The 17,701-nt window shown below is 39.8% G+C and overlaps 1 protein-coding gene across 1 annotated transcript in view; it reads right to left on the bottom strand.

Moving 5' to 3' along the window:
- Window positions 1-17,701, bottom strand: part of INPP4B (inositol polyphosphate-4-phosphatase type II B) — a 917,092-nt gene that overhangs the window by 75,807 nt on the left and 823,584 nt on the right. Inside the window, 1 exon segment of the mRNA XM_078148459.1 lies at window positions 8,379-8,491. Coding sequence (XP_078004585.1) covers window positions 8,379-8,491 — 113 coding nt within the window.

Raw genomic sequence — 17,701 nt, 5'->3', positions numbered from 1 at the left:
CCTCTTCCTCTGAATGTAAGAGTTTTCATTTTATAGTTTCATTTTTTTCATGTAAGAATTTTTTTTTTCTTAGCACTGTTGTCATTCTGGTAAGGGCTGGAATAAAGGAGGGATCGGAGCGCTGACTTAAGGGGTAACCCCTGAAGTGGCTGTGTTAGAAGTGCCACCATTCATGCATATGAACATGGAACCTACCTGTGGGAAGGAAAGGCAGTTTTTCCCCAAGCACAAAAAGGGTAACTGTCCTGGTTCCTATGGAACCTATCAAACAGCAACTATGAAATTGAAGCTACCCATCAAAACCTACCAATCACTGTCATCTCCAAAGAGTCATGGCCTGTGCACATCAACTAGCTCAGTAAGATGTTCAAATGTCCATCCTAACATGCTGTTCCTTATAAGTTTGACAAACTCCCTCAATGGTTTTGTCAAAAACAATGATTATCCACATCCAGAAAAAGAACTATGGAGTCTGAATGCAGATCGAAGCACATTATTTGCTCTTTTTTCTTGTTTTGTTTTTCCTTTCTTGTGGGTCCTCCTATTGGTTCTAATTCTTCATTACAACAAGGCTAATGTGAAAATATGTTTAATAATAATGTATATGTAGTGCCTATATCAGATTGCTTGCCATTTTGGGGAGTGAGGCAGGAAGGGAGGGGGAGAAAATTTTAAACTGAAAAGCTTATGGAAATGAATGCTGAAAACTAAAAATAAATTAAATAAATAAAAAATAATAATTAATTAAAAATAATCAACAGAAGCTTGCACAAGGCTAATCTGACCCAAAGTTAATTCACAGATTGTCTGAGAATGAGTGTTTCTCAATATTGTCATGTTGACCTCCACTCTTTGCGGATTCTCCATGGACATGGAAGACATTCCATCCTCATCTCTACATCCAGCATCTTTGCCTTTCTTAGGGATCCTTATGTACCACAACCCCAGGAAGTCTTTCCAAGATTCTTCTCACCTCCCAAGTATCTGAATTTCTTTTCTAATCTATCTACACATTATTAAGCTCCATGGGGAATATATAGAGAACTGAGTCAAATTTATAAGAATACAAGTCATTCTTAAATTGATAAATGGTCAAATGATATGAATAGGCAGTTTTCAGAGGAAGAAATTAGAGCTATCTATTGTCATATAAAAAATGCTCTAAGTCACTATTGATTAGAGAAATGCAAATAAAAATGACTCTGAGGTACTCCATCACACCTATCAGACTGGCTAACGTGACAAAGGAGGAAAATGATAAATGTCGGAGATGTGGAAAAATTGGAACACTAATGAATTGTTGTTGGAGTTGTGAACTGATCCAACCATTCTGGAGAGCAATTTGGAACTATGCCCAAAGGGCTATAAAATTGTGCATACCCTTTGACTGAGCAATACCACTTCTAGGTCTGTATCCCAAAGAGATCATAAAAAAGGGAAAAGGATCCACATGTACAAAAATATTTATAGCAGCTCTTTTTGTAGTGGCCAAGAATTGGAAACTGAGGGGATGCCCATCAACTGGGGAATGGCTGAACAAGTTGTGGTGTATGAATGCAATGGAATACTCTTGTGCTATAAGAAATGCTGAGCAGATGGACTTCAAAAAGACTTGGAAACACTTATATGAACTGATGCAGAGTGAAATGAGCAGAACCAGGAGAACATTGTACGCAGTAACAGCCACACTGTATGATGACTGACTTTGATAGACTTAGCTCTTCTCAGCAATGCGAGGATCTAAGACAACTTCAAAAGACTCACAATGGAAAATGGTATCCATATCCAAAGAAAGAACTATGGAGTATGAATGCAGAAGGAAGCATCCTATTTGCTCTCCTTTTCTTCTGTTGTTTTGTTTTATTTCTTCTTTCTTGTTGTTCTAATTCTTCTATACATCATGATTAATGTGAACATATGCTTAATACGAATGTATAAGTAGAGCCTCTATCAGATTGCATGCTGTCTTGGGAAGGGGGAGAAAATTTAAAACTCAAAATTTTATGATGTTGAAAACTAAAAATGAATAAATCATTTAAAAAATATTTTAAAATGATTAAAAAAACCTCCCAGGGGAATATAAACCCCTTGAGGTCAGGGATGGTTTTTCTTTTGTCTTTTTATCTCTGGTTCTAACACAGTGCCTGACACACAATAGGCACTTAATAAATATGCCTTCAATTGGACTTAATGAATTCATTTGAGGGCTGAAGCAGACATAGTCCCTAGTCTTGACTCTAGATATGGATATACCCACAAGGAAAAAGACTCATAAACATGAATTTTATAATACATTAAGGTGCATTTCATTGTACTATAAATTTTCTTTGCTCCTAGTTTGAGAGAGAAATATGAAAGAGATGAAGAGGAGGAGGGTGAAGGAAGAAAAGTTTAACAGGATCCTATGAGGATAGGCCTGCTGGCAACAGTTGGTGGTGGCTGGAGGGAGCCACTAAGTTGACTTGCTTGGTTGAGAGGAGGTTCTAATACTATGGCATTTGATGAGGCCCATTAAGGAAGCTTAGAAAGGAATTTTAGGACATATTGTGAGAGGATAATAGTATGTAGAGGTAAAAGGGAGTCTCATTAAAAAGCATGAAGAAACTGGGGCCCAGGGAGGAAGCAACTTCCATCATGCATGTAATAAGGAGTAAAATCAGGATTTGAACTCAGGTCTTCTGATTAAAATTCCTATGTTTTCTTTTTTCTTCTTCTCCATTTTTCCAAAGGTTTTATTGGAAAATTTCTAGACCAGATAACTGTTTGAAATCAAGTTGAGGGAAGTCTGTATTACCCAGGGGAGTCTGAAAGACAGCAAAGAGAACCATTGTTTTATATCAACTGCTTTACAACAGTTGGGACAACACTGTCAAATATTCATAACAAAATTTTTCCTCCTTAAAAGAAGACACCAGGAAAAGCAGAAGAAGGAATCCTAAAACCTACACTCTCTAGCTCGAGGTAGGTCAGAGAAGTTCTCTATTCTGAATATTGAGGCAAAGTGATTAGGGGAAAGATCAGGTGATTAGATGGGTAATCTTTATTTTTTTTGTTTTGTTTTGTTTTGTTTTAGGCTATGGGGTTAAGTGACTTGCCCAGGGTCGCACAGCTAGTAAGTGTTATGTGTCTGAGGCAGAATTTGAACTCAGGTCCTCCTGAATCCAGGGCCAGTGCTCTACGCACTGCACCACCTAGCTGCCCCTAGATGGGTAATCTTTAAAATTGGAATCTTTTGAGGACGGTTTCTCAATTGCCCCCCCCCCCCAATCCAGGACCTTGATCCAATAATCTCCTTCTCTTTCACTCTTGGTTTCTTAGATAGAACTCTCTGGTTCTTGGACTAAAAACTATGTGGTCCTTTAGGAGAAAAGCAAAAATTGTACCTTGTGGGTCAAGAAACTTCAACAAGTTTCAACCTACTGCTGAAGAAATCTGGATGTTAAAAGAATTCACTTAACTGCTTTTGTTCCCAGGTTTCAACTCATCCTTGTTTAGCTATCCTGAGTAACATCATGGTGGTACTAGATGGGGTTCTGAAGTTGGTATCAGAAAGACTTAAGTTAAAATAGTGTCTTGAACACTGGTTTGTGCAGCTATGGGCAAGTTACCTAATCTCTTAATACCCCCAGAGAACTCTCTGAAGCAATAAACAAGCTGCAATGCAAGGATAAATGTGCACTGTGAGAGGACATTCCACTGTCCTATGTCAATGAATCACAGGTCTGGTGAAATGAATATACATACAGAGATACACATGTACATATGTAGACATATATCCAAGCATGGAAGACTTCTTTCATATGTATGTATAGGTATGTCTGTCTTATCTGTGCATGTGTGAGAGGCAGGGAGGAAGAAACAAAAGGCAGGGGTGGGGGGAGAGAAAATCAGGGAGGAGGAAGAGGGGAAGGGAGAAACTGTAACACAGACTTGTGATTTCATTGGTGTGAGGATACTTTTTCCACCAAGGTAGATCCCAAACTGCTTGGTAACTTATGTTCATGAAGAACTGCCTGGGGGGCCAATGACAGGCTAAATAATGTATGTGTTCTAGCACAGGACATGAAACTAGGTCTTTATGACTATAAAGACAATTCTCTATACACTGTCATGCTGAGGACTCCCCCCCCTCCTGCTCTCCCCCCACATTGTGTCTGTCTCTTTCTATTTCAGCATGATGTATACATTATATATATATTCATCTGTCAGAATAGTTAAAATCTTATAAGCCTATCTTTTAAAAGACTACGTATCTAGACATGCCACTTAAACTGTCAGTGCCACAGGCAACTCACCGAGGCACTGAGTTGCAAAACAGTTGCACAGATTGGTAGAGGGATCCAGCACCTAGCAGAATACCTGGCTCATTGAAAGCACTTAATAAATGTTGATTGATTGATTGATTCAGGGAGACTCACACATTCAAATCTGTGCCTATAAATGCATATGTATGTACCATCAGCCCTCGCATTGTAAGGATCTGATATTAAAAAAAAAACCAACATAGTATTTTAGGGGTTAAAGTAATGTGGAAATGCTGATTCTTATTATTATTGTCATAGAAGGAAAGTAGGTAATTATTTCCCAGAGCTTCTTGGGAACTGTGAAAAAGTATGGAAAATACATATGGAGTTGGAGCAACTTCATGGTCCAGCACCTCTAATGCTCAACTTTTAATACTGGTCCTTCTAATGCTTGGTTCTATAGCCTTTGTAAATCATAGGAGGAGGGAGGGATAGAGCCGGGAGAGAGTGGGAGGGAGAGAGAGAGAGAGAGAGAGAGAGAGAGAGAGAGAGAGAGAGAGAGAGAGAGAGAGAGACAGAGACAGAGACAGAGACAGAGAGAGAGAGATAGAAACAGAGAGACAGAGGCAGACAGAAAGACAGACAGAGAGACACAGAGAGAGAATGAGGAGGAAGAGGGAGGGGGGAATAGAGAGAAAGAGACAGAGACAGATAGAGAGAGACAGACAGACAGAGATAGAAACAAAGAGACAGAAAGAGGCAGGCAGAGACAGAGAGACAGACAGAGTGACACAGAGAGAGAATGAGAGGAGGAAGAGGGAGGGGGGATACAGAGAAAGAGAGAAAGAGAGAGCGACAAAGACAGATAGAGAGAGAGAGACAGAGAGAGGCAGACAGAGACAGAGAGACACAGAGAGAGAATGAGAGGAGGAAGAGGGAGGAGGGGGGGAGAGAGAAAGAGAGAAAGGGAGAGAGTGACAGAGACAGAGACAGAGAGAGAGAGAGAGCACGTGTGAGCGAGAGTGGGAGGAAGCGAAGTCGGGCATAGGGACCTGGTTCTACAAGGAGTTAATGACACTTACTAGTAGTGTGACGTTAGGCAATTCATTTCTACTCAAATTAATTCAACAAGCATTTACTAAATGCCTTCTGTGTCACAGGAATGGTAGTAGGTCTTGGGAACAGGAAAACAAAAATGAAACAATTCTGACCTCAAGGGAGGGGAAATTCTAAAAAGGAAAAATATGTACATGGCTAAGTAAATACAAAAAAACATAAATAAATACAAAGTAATTTTAGAGGAGGGTAGAGTCTTAAACAGCTGGGAGGTGAGGGTAGTATTCACTGATATTTCCCTAAGGAAAAGGATGCATAATCATACTTTTCATGACACATTAGGATACATTTCATGACATTATAATTTTTTTTCTCTATTCCTATCATGGGAAATAAAAATGAAAAAAGGATGAAGGGCATGTATAGGAAAAAAAAATTTCCAAAGCCCTGTTTAAGGGGTCCCCCAAGACTGATGGTGGCTAGGGGAAGCTTCTTCACAGATATGCTTGGTTATCTTTCTTGTATGAGGTCTCACTTTTGCTAGTCCTTGAAGGGCATTAAGGATTCCAAGAAGTAGAGGTAAGGAAGGGTGTCATGTAAATTGACATTGGTGCTATTGTGCTCAACTCAGTTCTTCTACCCTCATTTTCTTCATTAATAAGACGCAGATAATTGTATTAGCTCTACTTAGCCCACACTGTTCAAGTCAACCAGCATTTCTTAAGCCCCTACAGGCCATGGATTATGCTAGGAACTTGCATTCTACTGGGCCTTGTTTTGGGGGAAGTACACTGACAAATGTTGCTGTTCAGGCATTTCACTTGTGTTCTTTCTTTGCTCACTTGTAACATTCATGTCCAACTCTTTGGGACCCTATTTGGGGCTTTCTTGGTAAAGATAACAGAGTGGTTTACCATTTCCTTCTCCAGCTCATTTTACAGATGAGGAAACTGAGGCAAACAGGGTTCAGTGACTTGCCCAGGGTCACAAAGCAATTAAGTGTCTAAGACCTGATTTGAACTCAGGAAGGAGTCTTCTTGACTCCAGGCTCTGCACTGTATCCACTGTACCACCAAGCTGCCCTGACAAATATTAAAGCATCATAAGAGTCTGAATTATTATTTATGTTATTATTAGTAGTAGAATAAATATTATCATTGTCATTTTGTTACTAGTAAAACAGAAAAAACAACTATAATCTACCTTCCTGGGATATTGGGAGAATTACCAAGATTTTAGGTGACTATGAAACTAGAAAAAGGCAGTTGCTGCTCAAAAAAAAAAATCTAATCTAATCTAATCTAATCTAATCTAATCTAATCTAATCTAATCTAATGGGGTGCTCAATGGAGCCACTTCCAATCAGACCTTGAAAAGAGTGTTTCTTGCTTTTCCCTTTGTTGTTCCTCCTTAGGACCCAAGGAAGACATGACAAGAAAGTCAATCTACTTGCCTTTGCTGCGATCTGTGTAAATTATTTTATATAGCCTCTTGCTGAATTATCTATGCCCTCTTCCCAGAAGGGAGAAGTAATACTGTGTACAATCAAAGGTCTGGCAACAGGAAAAAAAAATAAAAGGTCAAGTTTTCATATGTATGCTAGTGGTGCAGTATGGAATCAAGTGTGTTCTAAGATTTATGAAACCAAGCTCTGGGTTGCATTAGCAATATTGTGCAGTAGCTATAAAAAAAGCAACAGTTATCACAGTGACCCTCAGGCTCTCAGCAAGTAGAATGTGTGCTCCTTGAGGGTGGGGAATGTCATACTTCTTTATTTGCATGCCCACTTCTTAGCATAGTGCTTTGACTGTAGGAGCCTAATAAATGTCTTTTTTTTTCCCCTTCCTTGCTTCCTTCCTTCCTTTCTTCCTTTCTCCTTCCCTCCCTTCCTAGCATGAGGTAGGTCCCAGATGAAAGAGTCTCTAGAAGGACCTCTCACGGTAACTGACAAATCACAAAGTTATATGCTTTGCTTCACCCATGGGTGCTTGAGCATTCTCTGAATGGCTACCAACAGACAGCTAGAAAACTGCTCCCTGGTCTACCTAGATGATTCCCGTTCCCAGTTCCTGCCATGACCCCAGCCTGGTATAAATCTAAACCAAGGATGAAACAGGTCTCAGAAATCAGGAGGCTCTTTTTGTTCCCCAGGGGCACACCATAAAGGGAAGAACCCCATCCCAAGAGGCTTGTGGTCCTGAAATCTATGCCTCAGCAACAATTTCTCTCCCAACATCTGTATTAATAGCCACACACAATAGCTCATTGAAGGGACAGAATGGTCATGGGTTTTGCTGGTCCTCTATGTGAAGGCTTTGAAAACCATCCTAGGTGGAAGTCAGAATGTACTCACTTGTTTTGTGTGCCTCTTCATGACCCCATTTGGGGTTTTCTTGGCAGAGACACAGGAATAGTTTGCCATTGCCTTCTCCAGCTCATTTTACAGGGCAAACAGGGTTAAGTGACTTGCCCAGGGTCACACAGCTAGTAAATATCTGAGGCCAGATTAGAACTCAGGAAGATGAGTCTTCCTGACTCTAGGATACTCTATCCACTATGACACCTAGCTGCCCCTATATTATTGTTAGTTCTCCATTATCTGTGCTCTCATGACAAAGATGGCAATACTAGCATAGCACTAAATTTAATCTCAAGGTACTCAGAAACATTTCACTTAAGTCCAAAATACCAACTGTACTATTTTCAAGAGAACAGCTACCCAGTGACAACCTTTACTTACTATTTTTCATTCCTTCTTCCATTTTTCATTCTTTTTATCTTGTTTCCCAGAGTGTTTATGTGTGTACGTGTGTGTGTGCAAAGTGCGTGTACGTGTGCATGTGTGTGTATATATGTATGTATGTGTGTGTGTGTGTGTGTGTGTGTGTGTGTGTTTTATTTATCGGTGATGGGCGTATAGTAGGTAGCAATGGTGAGAGTCAGGGTGACAGAATAAAAGCAACCTGGATGACCCACAGAGCAGACATGGAGCCCCAGCAATCCAAAGTTGGCCAGGTCTCCCTCTGGGGCCCTGGGCTCTCTGGTAAGGAGAGAATAGGCTTGACACAAAGACCTTACCGTTGCAGCCAGCCATATGATTTCTACATTCTTTCTCTTTTTGGCCTGGATGTTTTGTTGAAGGTTTTCTAGTAATCCTTTTAGATCATTTTGCTCTTGAAAATTGGATAGATCTGAAAAGAGGAGAGAAAATAAGTGGTGTTTACGGTAGCTTTTTGCCCTTCCTTGCTTTCACATGCCAAGTTTTATTTGTGCTCCACAGCTGTGCCAACCCAGACAAATTCCTTTATTTATTCACCATTCAAGTTTCTAGCCTTTACTTTGCTACAAAGCCCTGAGGTCATTCTAGTTGCTGAGATCCATACAAAACACCAATACTCAAGAAGGTAAGAGGGTCATAGGGTCATAGGTTCTTGGAAGTCATTTTTCTAAGCTTCTCACTTTAGAAATGAGTAAGTTGAGATCCAAAGAGGGGACTAGATTTGCCTTACAGCTAGTTAGTGACAGATCTAGAACTAAAATACTAGTTTTTTTATTTCAGATCTGATGTTTTTTCCATTGTATTACATTGGCCATTAAGAGATTGTGTCTTGACCTTAGAGTTCCATTTATCGAGATTTAACACAACTACTCTGGATCTTAGAATGTCCAAGTGGGATGAGATGTCAGAGTCCTCTTACTCTAATTCCCTCCTTGTACAGATGATGAAGTTGATGTTCAGAGTGGTAAACACTGAATCTAGATTCCGGGAAACTTAACTTGGGTTCAAACCCAGCTTCAGACATTTTGTAGCTATATAATCCTTAGCCAGTCATTTAACTTTTGTCTGCTTCTGTCTCCTCATCTGTAAAGTGGTGGTATCAATAGCACTTACTTCCCCTGTTTGTTATGAGGATCAAAGGAGATGATATTTGTAAAGTGCTTTGAAAACCTTGAAGTGCGACATAAATGCTAGTTGTTATAATAATAATAGTTGTTATTATATTTATTATTATAATTATTAAATTAAGGTCACACAGCTACTTGTGTGACAGAAATGAGCCAAGGCCCTAGGCTCCTGAGATCCAGATCAGTACTCTTTCTACTAAACAATAAGGATACTTTATCATAATTAGGTCTTTTGCCAGAAAACATCACTGTCACTAAATGTCCTGACTTCTTGAATTTCTAGGTCTCCAGGAGAAACAAACCTTATTGATTTTCCAAAATGAGCCAGTTTAATTGTTTACATGTTATTCTATTAAGAAGTTTTTCTTGGTTATCTATTTAGTGACAAAGATTGTGAATCTTGGAAATAAAAATAATGAAAAAAGTTTTTTTTTTTGTTTTTCATTTTCTATGACACAAAGAAGCTGTTTGAGATTAAGAACTCCACCATTTTGGTAAGCAAAGTAGAAAAGGAAGATCTAGCTCTGGTGTCAGAGGAACTGGGTCCAAATTCTGCCTTTGATATCATCTGCTTGTGTGATCTCAGACAAGTCCTTCCTGTGTCCCAGTTTCCTCATCTGTAAAATGAGGTTGGTCTAGATGATCTCTGAGATCTCTTCTTGCTCCTGTTCTATAATTCTATGTCCTAAAGACCAAATCACTGGTGGTGGGGAGAGAGAGAAAGAGGGAGAAGCATGGGGAGAGAGAGGGTGAGAAGGAGAGGGAGGGGGGGAGAAAGACAGAGGGTGAGAAGGAGAGGGAGAGAGAGAAAGACAGGGTGAAGAAAAGGATAGGGAGAGGGAAGAGGGGAAGAGAGAGGAAGGGGGGAGAGAAGGATGAGAAAGTGGGAGAATTGGGGATAGGAAGGGAGGGAGGAGAGGGAAAGAGACAGAAGGGGAGGGAGAGAGGAGAGACAGGGAGAAGAAGGAAGGGAGGGAGGGAGGAAGAGAGGGGGAGAGGGGGGAGAGAGAGAGAGAGAGAGAGAGAGAGAGAGAGAGAGAGAGAGAGAGAGAGAGAGAGAAAGAGAGAGAGAGATTGAGGAAGGAAGGGAGAAAGAGGAAGAGAAGAAGGGGAGACAGAGGGAGGAAGAAAGAGGGAGAGAAGAAGGGGAGAAAGAGGGAGGAAGAAAGAGGGAGGGAGGGGAGGGGGGGGATTTGTGTGGACACCAGCAACTTGACATTATAGTGATATCAAGAGACTGATGGCAAAATCTCCAGTTAAATCAGGAAGGGAGGGCTACTATCCTCCCCAAAGCTAAGAAAATGGGGTAGCCAGAGACATGAAAACACCACAGAGGCAATACGGTATGCAGCATAGTGGATAGACTGCTAGATTTAGCCAGAAAGACCAGAGGTCAAATCCCACCTCTGACATTTACTTGCTATGTGACCTCTCTGAATCTCAGTTACCCAAATTACCCAAGAATGAGGGTGGTCAATATGATGACATGTAAGGTCTTGAGAAGCTCTAAATCTATGATCCTATGAAATAGCAAGGCCCCCAAAGTCCAATCTGGCTTCTACCATTTGCCAAGTGAGTGACCTTGCACACGTCATGTCACCTTGATGAGTCTCAGTTTCCACATTTATAAAATGAGGACACTAATGCATTACCTCTCTCCCTGCATTCTTGTGATGAACGTATTTTGTAAAGTGCTTTCTTTCATACATTTTATTCCGTGTGCATTTAGGAGGGGACAGGATTGTATATTGGGAAGAACCCTGGACTCAAGAGTCTGAAGAGAAGTCGATTTCAACCAACTCTGACACAATTATACGTATGACTTCAGACAAGCCACAACTTCTTGAAGACTCAAGTTCCTCAAGCTCCTCCATCATCAATCCTGCGGCGTACCTGTGAGGGCAATGTGCTGCAAACCTTAAAACATCTGATAAAGGTAAGCCCACATTATTTATGAATTCCCCTGAGTGCTGAGTGCTCTCCTAGGTGCTGGAGATGAGGCAAAGTTTTTATAAGACGTGTTGTTGTTTGTCATTTTTCAGTCATATCCCACTCTTCATGATCTGGTTCTAGGGTTTATTGGCAAAGACACTGGAGTGGTTTGCCATTGTCTTCTCCAGCTCATTTTCAAATGAATATAGATTAAATTAATATATCTACCTATGAGAGTACTTTTCTTAGAACTGTATTTAAGTTTGTTTGTGAAAAACTTATCGGTTGGCCTTTAAAAATTAATTTTAATTAAATTGAATCTGGAAAGCTACTTAAAACTTCTCAGGCTATATATGTGTACAAGGAGTATGACAAAATAATGCTATCTGGAAGTGGTAAAGTAAGTATTTTCCAATAATTAGCCTGGTATACTCTTTAAAAATTAAACATAGCAAAGAAATATCTGCATTCCCCAACTCTTGAGGTTGTCATATATTGAGTACTGTCTAAAGTTGACACTCTTTCATGTTTTTAAATCACACATTTGTTGAAAGGGCATATATATCAGGTATGAGCCTCTTTTTTGGCACTGAATGCTTGATGCTTGAATCCCTTGTTCCTGTTCTTTTTTTTTTTTTGATAGGCAATGGGGTTAAGTGACTTGCCCAGGGTCACATAGCTAGTAAGTGTTACGTGTCTGAGGCCGGATTTGAACTCAGGTCCTCTTGCACCCAGGGCTGGTGCTTTATCCACTGAGCCATGCAGCTGCCCCCTGGTTCCCATTCTTATTTTCCCTTCAGTGAGACTGTCCTTCCATCAATAAAGGTATAAGGAGGAGTAGAAAGTGACTTGTCCAAGGTCACACAGCTAATAAGTGTTTGAAACTGGATTTGAACTCAGATCTTTCTGACTCCAGGACTGGTCACTGTGCCATCTACCTTGAGCTTTTTATAAGACATGGACCCTTATAATCACGGAGCTTATGGTCTAGTAGAAGGATAAGACACTGATCACAATAATAGAACATTTTAGGGTTTAGAAACCACTTCAAGTATATTATCTGATTTGATCTTCACAACAACTCTGGGATGTAGCTTCTATTATTACCATTTTATAGTTGAGGAAACAGGTTGAGACAGCTTAAACAAGTCACCTTTGATCCTCACAGCATCCCTCTGAGGTAGGCGCTATTCTTATAGATATTCCATTTAACAGATGAGAAAAAAAGAGCACAACTTGTCCAACATCTTGCAGCTGTTAAATATTTGAGACAAGATTTGAACTCGGGTGTTCCTGACTCCAAGCTCAGCACTCACTCCCTCACATCCTGGAACTGACTCTGCTTGAAGACCTCCTAGCAGACCTTGATTTACACTACATGCGGACGAGCCTTCCTGTCCTGGCTTTCTACTCTACATGACACTCTATGGCCCAGCACAGCTCACGCACCTTCTTTAAGATACAACATGCTGCATTGGAGAGAGTGCCAGATTCAGAGTCAGGGGGCCAGGGGTCAGGTCTTTGCTCTTCTACTCATAGGTATGACTTTAGGTAAGATACGAGGCCCACTTCTCTGGGTCCAGAGCCTCCTCATCCATAATGGGAGAGGTTCAGACTAGACAGCCTTTAAGGTCCCTTATAGCTTGAAATCTCTGACCCCTCACCTGCCTTCTCTCTCCCTTTGAAATGCTGTGCAACATACATAGTAGCAGTACTACTGCAGTGATGACCAATGGTGAAAGACTTAGCTACTCTGATCGAGACAATGATCTGAGACAATTTCCAGGGACCTGTGATGAAAAGTGATCTCCACCTCCAAAGGCAGAATTGAGCAACTCTGAGTTTGGACTGAAGCATACTTTTTTCAATTTCTTTATTTTTATTGTTTTTTGTTATTGTTGTTGTTACAACATGGCTACTATGAAAATGTTTTATGTGGTTTCACATGCATAATTGATATCATATTGCTTGCCTTCTCAACGGGTGGGGAAGGAGCTGGAGAAAGGAAGAGAATTTGGAACTCAAAAAATTTTTTAAAAAGAATAGTAAAAATAAATAAATAATGATTTGGGGGAAATTTTTAAAGAAAAATACCCCCCAGAAGTACCTTGTATGTAAGCAGGGCATTTATTTTTTATGGGGAGGGGGAGATGGAGAGAATAGTGATAGTGATACTTCAAACAAAGAAGCAAAGACAGCAGTGTCAATGAATAACTAAAAACATAAAGAGAAAAAAGCCAGACATAAAAATAAGGGGTACAGATAAGCTATCATGTTAGATTTATAGGTGATAGAGATATATATTTATATACATATACATATTTATGTGCATATATATCTATACGTGTGAGTTTATATATACACATTTACAGATACAGATAGGTTTAGATGTATATTCATATCTAGCTATCCATCCATCCATCTCTTCAATTCTAGGCTGTACATAGGGAAGATTCATAGGTTCATGTACTATCCCCTCCTATTCTGTTTTCTGTATGGGGACATTGTCAGAATAAAAATACATTTTTTTAATCCAGGGGAGGGGAAAAAAAGAAAATACATCATATTTGATTTTCCATTTATATGTAAATCTCCTAAGGAATGCAAGCCTATGGAGGACCAGCTTGTTTCATTTTTTTTTTTACCTGAAGCCCCAGATCCTAGCAAAGTGCCTTGCCTACAGTAGACATTTAATAAATATCTGTTCAATGAATAAAAGACATCCATAGAACTAAAACAAGCTACAGGACCTAAAAAGTCCAAAAAGCCCAGTAGACCACCTATGATGCCCCTCTACTTCTAATTCCCCTCAAGTATGAGTTGGAAAAGGCCAAATCTGTTTCCTGGGATAGCTTCATTTTTCAAAGGGAGTTCAAGGAAGCAACGAGTGAGGATTCAGAGGCAATAGTTTCTCATGCCAGCCCTGCCTGCCTTGATGTGTGACCTTGGATAAACTATTTAACCCCTCAGTACCTGCTTCCTCATCTGTAAAATGAGGTTTATAACCCTGACCGGCTTCACAGAACTGTGGTAAAAAACAATTAATAAAACTCTTGACAGAGCATCCTGCAATATTGAGTTCTATATCAACACTAAACATCATGGAGGGATTAGGCTGTTTCCAGGGAACAGTGGCAGTGGTCAGAGCCGGTCTTCACCTGAGCCAGGAAGCCTACTTGCCCTGAGATGGGAGCAGGACTTTATCCAGATTACATCCAGCAAACATGCATGTACGTACACACACACAAACATAAACATGCATACATGCATACACACACACACACACAGACATACACACACACACAGAGCTTATCCTCAACTTCTTCTCTCCTCTAACCTAACAGAGTAGCCAGGCTAGCACTCACTTTCTAATGGTGTCTTTCCTTTACACTATGCTGACTACAGATTTCTCAGATAAGAATATAGTTCCAAAAAGAATTTCTCTTTGAATACAATTTGGGAAATACAAATCTCATAGAGTGAGGAGACGATACTTAAAACTTTTTTTTAAGATGGAAACTTTTATGACTTTGCCACCATAATACAATTTTCACTAGACATAGGACTAAAGTCCAAGTTGTGAATTTCCATCTCATCAGATTTATTTAATTTTAAACAGCACAACTATATTGTACCATGGTCACATTTTAAATGGTTAAACCTGGTTAGTGATTTTGAAAATGAAAGCTTCTGCTGATCATAGAGGCCAAGTATGTGTATATTTATGTGTGTATATGTATGTGCATATATCTGTGTGTCTGTGTTCTGTGAACCATATTCAGGAGGACCTGAAGACCAATCCGGCCTCAGACGCTTACTAGCTGTGTGACCTGAGCAAGTCACTTAACCCTGTTTGCTCACTTTCCTCATCCATAAAACGAGCTGGAGAAGGACATGGAAAATCACTCCAATATCTTTGTCCAAATGGGGTCACAAAGAGTTGGCCATGACTGAAATGATGAATGACAACTATATCTAGAAGGTGACAGCTAATTGTTCTGTTATATTCTGCCCTGGTCATAGGTGAGGGAAAGAAGAGGGTGATGAGGATGGTGAAAAAAGACTACAGAAAATTCCAAATGAATACTTGTGGACAAAAAGTTACAGTGAGGAAGATTCAGGATTTACACAAAGAAAAAACTTGTGGGTAATTAGACTTATTCTAAAGGAGAATAGGCTTCCCCCAGGGGCGGGGCAGGGGGTTCCTATGTAGATGATTTTTTTGGTCAATTACAGATTAGACCAGATAACATCTGAGCTCCCAACTTACAGTCTTAGGGGACAGGTGAGAGAGAGCGTGCAGCTAATACAAATCCAAAATTATCGGGAAAGAGACTAAAAGTATGACAACTGGAAGCTAAGTCATCGCATAGGAAAGACAAAACATCTCTATTACCATATTTAGAGTCACTGTGACACAGAGGAATGAGGACTGACTAGGAGTCAGAAAATCTATGCTGTTTCTTTGCTCCGGGCCTTGGGCTGCTGAGCTTTACCAGAGAAAGCCACAGAAGGGAGCTGATTTCCTGCCACACAAATTTATGGTGCACAACCCCAGCAGAGCCCTTGGTGCTACTTGACAATCTGTCTAGTCTCCTCAATGACTCTGCCTCCCACTGCCCACAGTGACAATTCCATTCCTGTTCATTTCTCTTCACATTCCCCACCACACATCTTGCATCCACACTTAAGAACATGACCACCTTCTACTTCGCTATGGCCATATGACATGCACTCCTCGCGTTCTCTGCTCAATTCCTTAAAACTTCTCAACGTCATCACCTACTTACTTCCTTTTCTTTTCTTTTCTTTTTACAGAAAAAAAGATAGTCTTATGCTTGACTAAGGTGAATCCCTTTCACTACTGCCTTTATCTTCTTTCCCATCACTTTCAGAAACTTTTTTGAATAATCCTTGTTTTTCCCCTCTCTACCTCACTCAGAGATCTTCAGTTTTTCCTTTTCCACTGATTCCTTCTCATCTTTCTGGAAATAAGCTCAGAACTTCCCAATTCTTCAGGGGAAAAAAAAAACTAGAAGGCTCACACCTCACCTTCTACTCCATCCCGCCATCAGATTTATCTTTCTTATTTTGAGATTTGTTTGTGCCAGTTCTCTACTTAATAATCTTCAGTGGCTTCTGAGTAAACTTCCAGTGGTTTTGCTTGTCACTTGAGGTCCCCTCCAATCTAAGGATCCCCTATCTTTTTGGCTTTAATTCATACCCTTTTTTATCCTCTCTACATATTGAGACAGCTGGGTGGAACAGTAGATAGAGCATTGGACTGAGAGTCAATAAGACCTGAATATCACCCTGGGTAAGTCACTTAACCTCTCTCAGAATCAGTTTCCTCATCTGTAAATTGGGGATTTGTAAATTGAGGTAGCAGCACCCACCTCACAGGGTTGTTGTAAGGATCAAAAGAGACATATATGTAAAGTGTTTTGGAAATCTTAAAACACTATGTAAATGACAGCTAAAGTTATTATGATATTATGTATTCCTCTGGGGCAGGGCAGGGGGACTGTGCTTTTCTTTATGTCACTGTGGAACATTCCTCTCTGTCTCTTCTCTTCTCTTCTTTCTCCTCTCCTCTCTGTCTCTTCCTTCTTTCTTTTTTTGTTGAATTTATATCTATATTTTAACATCTAAGTCAAAAGTTACCTTTCCTTATCTCCTTTCACTTCAGACCTCATATAGTCCTTTATTTTGTACCTCTCTGGTTCACTTTACATAATTTTGAGTATTATATTTATCTGTGTTTGTGTCTTATTAGACTGTAAGCTCCTCAAGGACAGGGACCAAATGGCAACTGAAATACCATTCTGCTCTAGGATGGAGCAATCATACAAAGTAGATGCCTAATATTGATGACAATTTAAAATGAAGATTACTTCTGCCAGTGGATCACTTTATAACCTTGGGAAAGTAACCACTTTTCTGAACTTTGGACTTCTCAGTTGTGAAACGATGAGCTCGTCGACATACCACCATTTAAGTACCCAGGTGAGACATCTCTTCATATCCCCACCAATTGTACTCCTGTTAACTTCTCCATCATCTTCCTATAGTGGGTATTTTCTTTCATTCCGTTTTCAGTTTACTTTATATCTTTCCTTTGACCATTAGACTGTAAACTCCATGAAAGCAAAAGCTATTTTTTTTCTTTTCATTTAAGTATCCCTAGTGCTTAGCACAGTGCCTGACATATAGTAGGCAGCTACTAAATATTGACTGACTAACTAGATAATCTGTAAGGTTCCTTCCAGCCTTGAAATCATATGATCACAGTAATTTTCCAACATGAAGTCTCTCCTTTAATTCTGTGTAAAAGTTATATAACAACATTCATTAGCAAGCAAACAAATGCAAATTAAATGAAAGCTGATAGAGATGGTTTAAAATTGGAAAATGAAATTCTTTGGGATGCATTAAAAACTTGAAAAAATAAACAAACCCCCATTGAAACTGTTTCCTGAAGAATTATTTCCAAACTGCAAATTAAAAAAGCAATATAAGAAAACAAATATCAAAACTCTCAGACTGATCACAGTTGAATGATA

Source organism: Phascolarctos cinereus, unplaced genomic scaffold (assembly GCF_003287225.1).
Source record: "Phascolarctos cinereus isolate Bilbo 61053 unplaced genomic scaffold, phaCin_HiC Scaffold_9;HRSCAF=440, whole genome shotgun sequence".
Classification (NCBI taxonomy): domain Eukaryota; kingdom Metazoa; phylum Chordata; class Mammalia; order Diprotodontia; family Phascolarctidae; genus Phascolarctos; species Phascolarctos cinereus.
The sequence above is the reverse complement of the archived record's forward strand: the minus strand, read 5'-3'. Positions and strand labels throughout refer to the sequence as shown.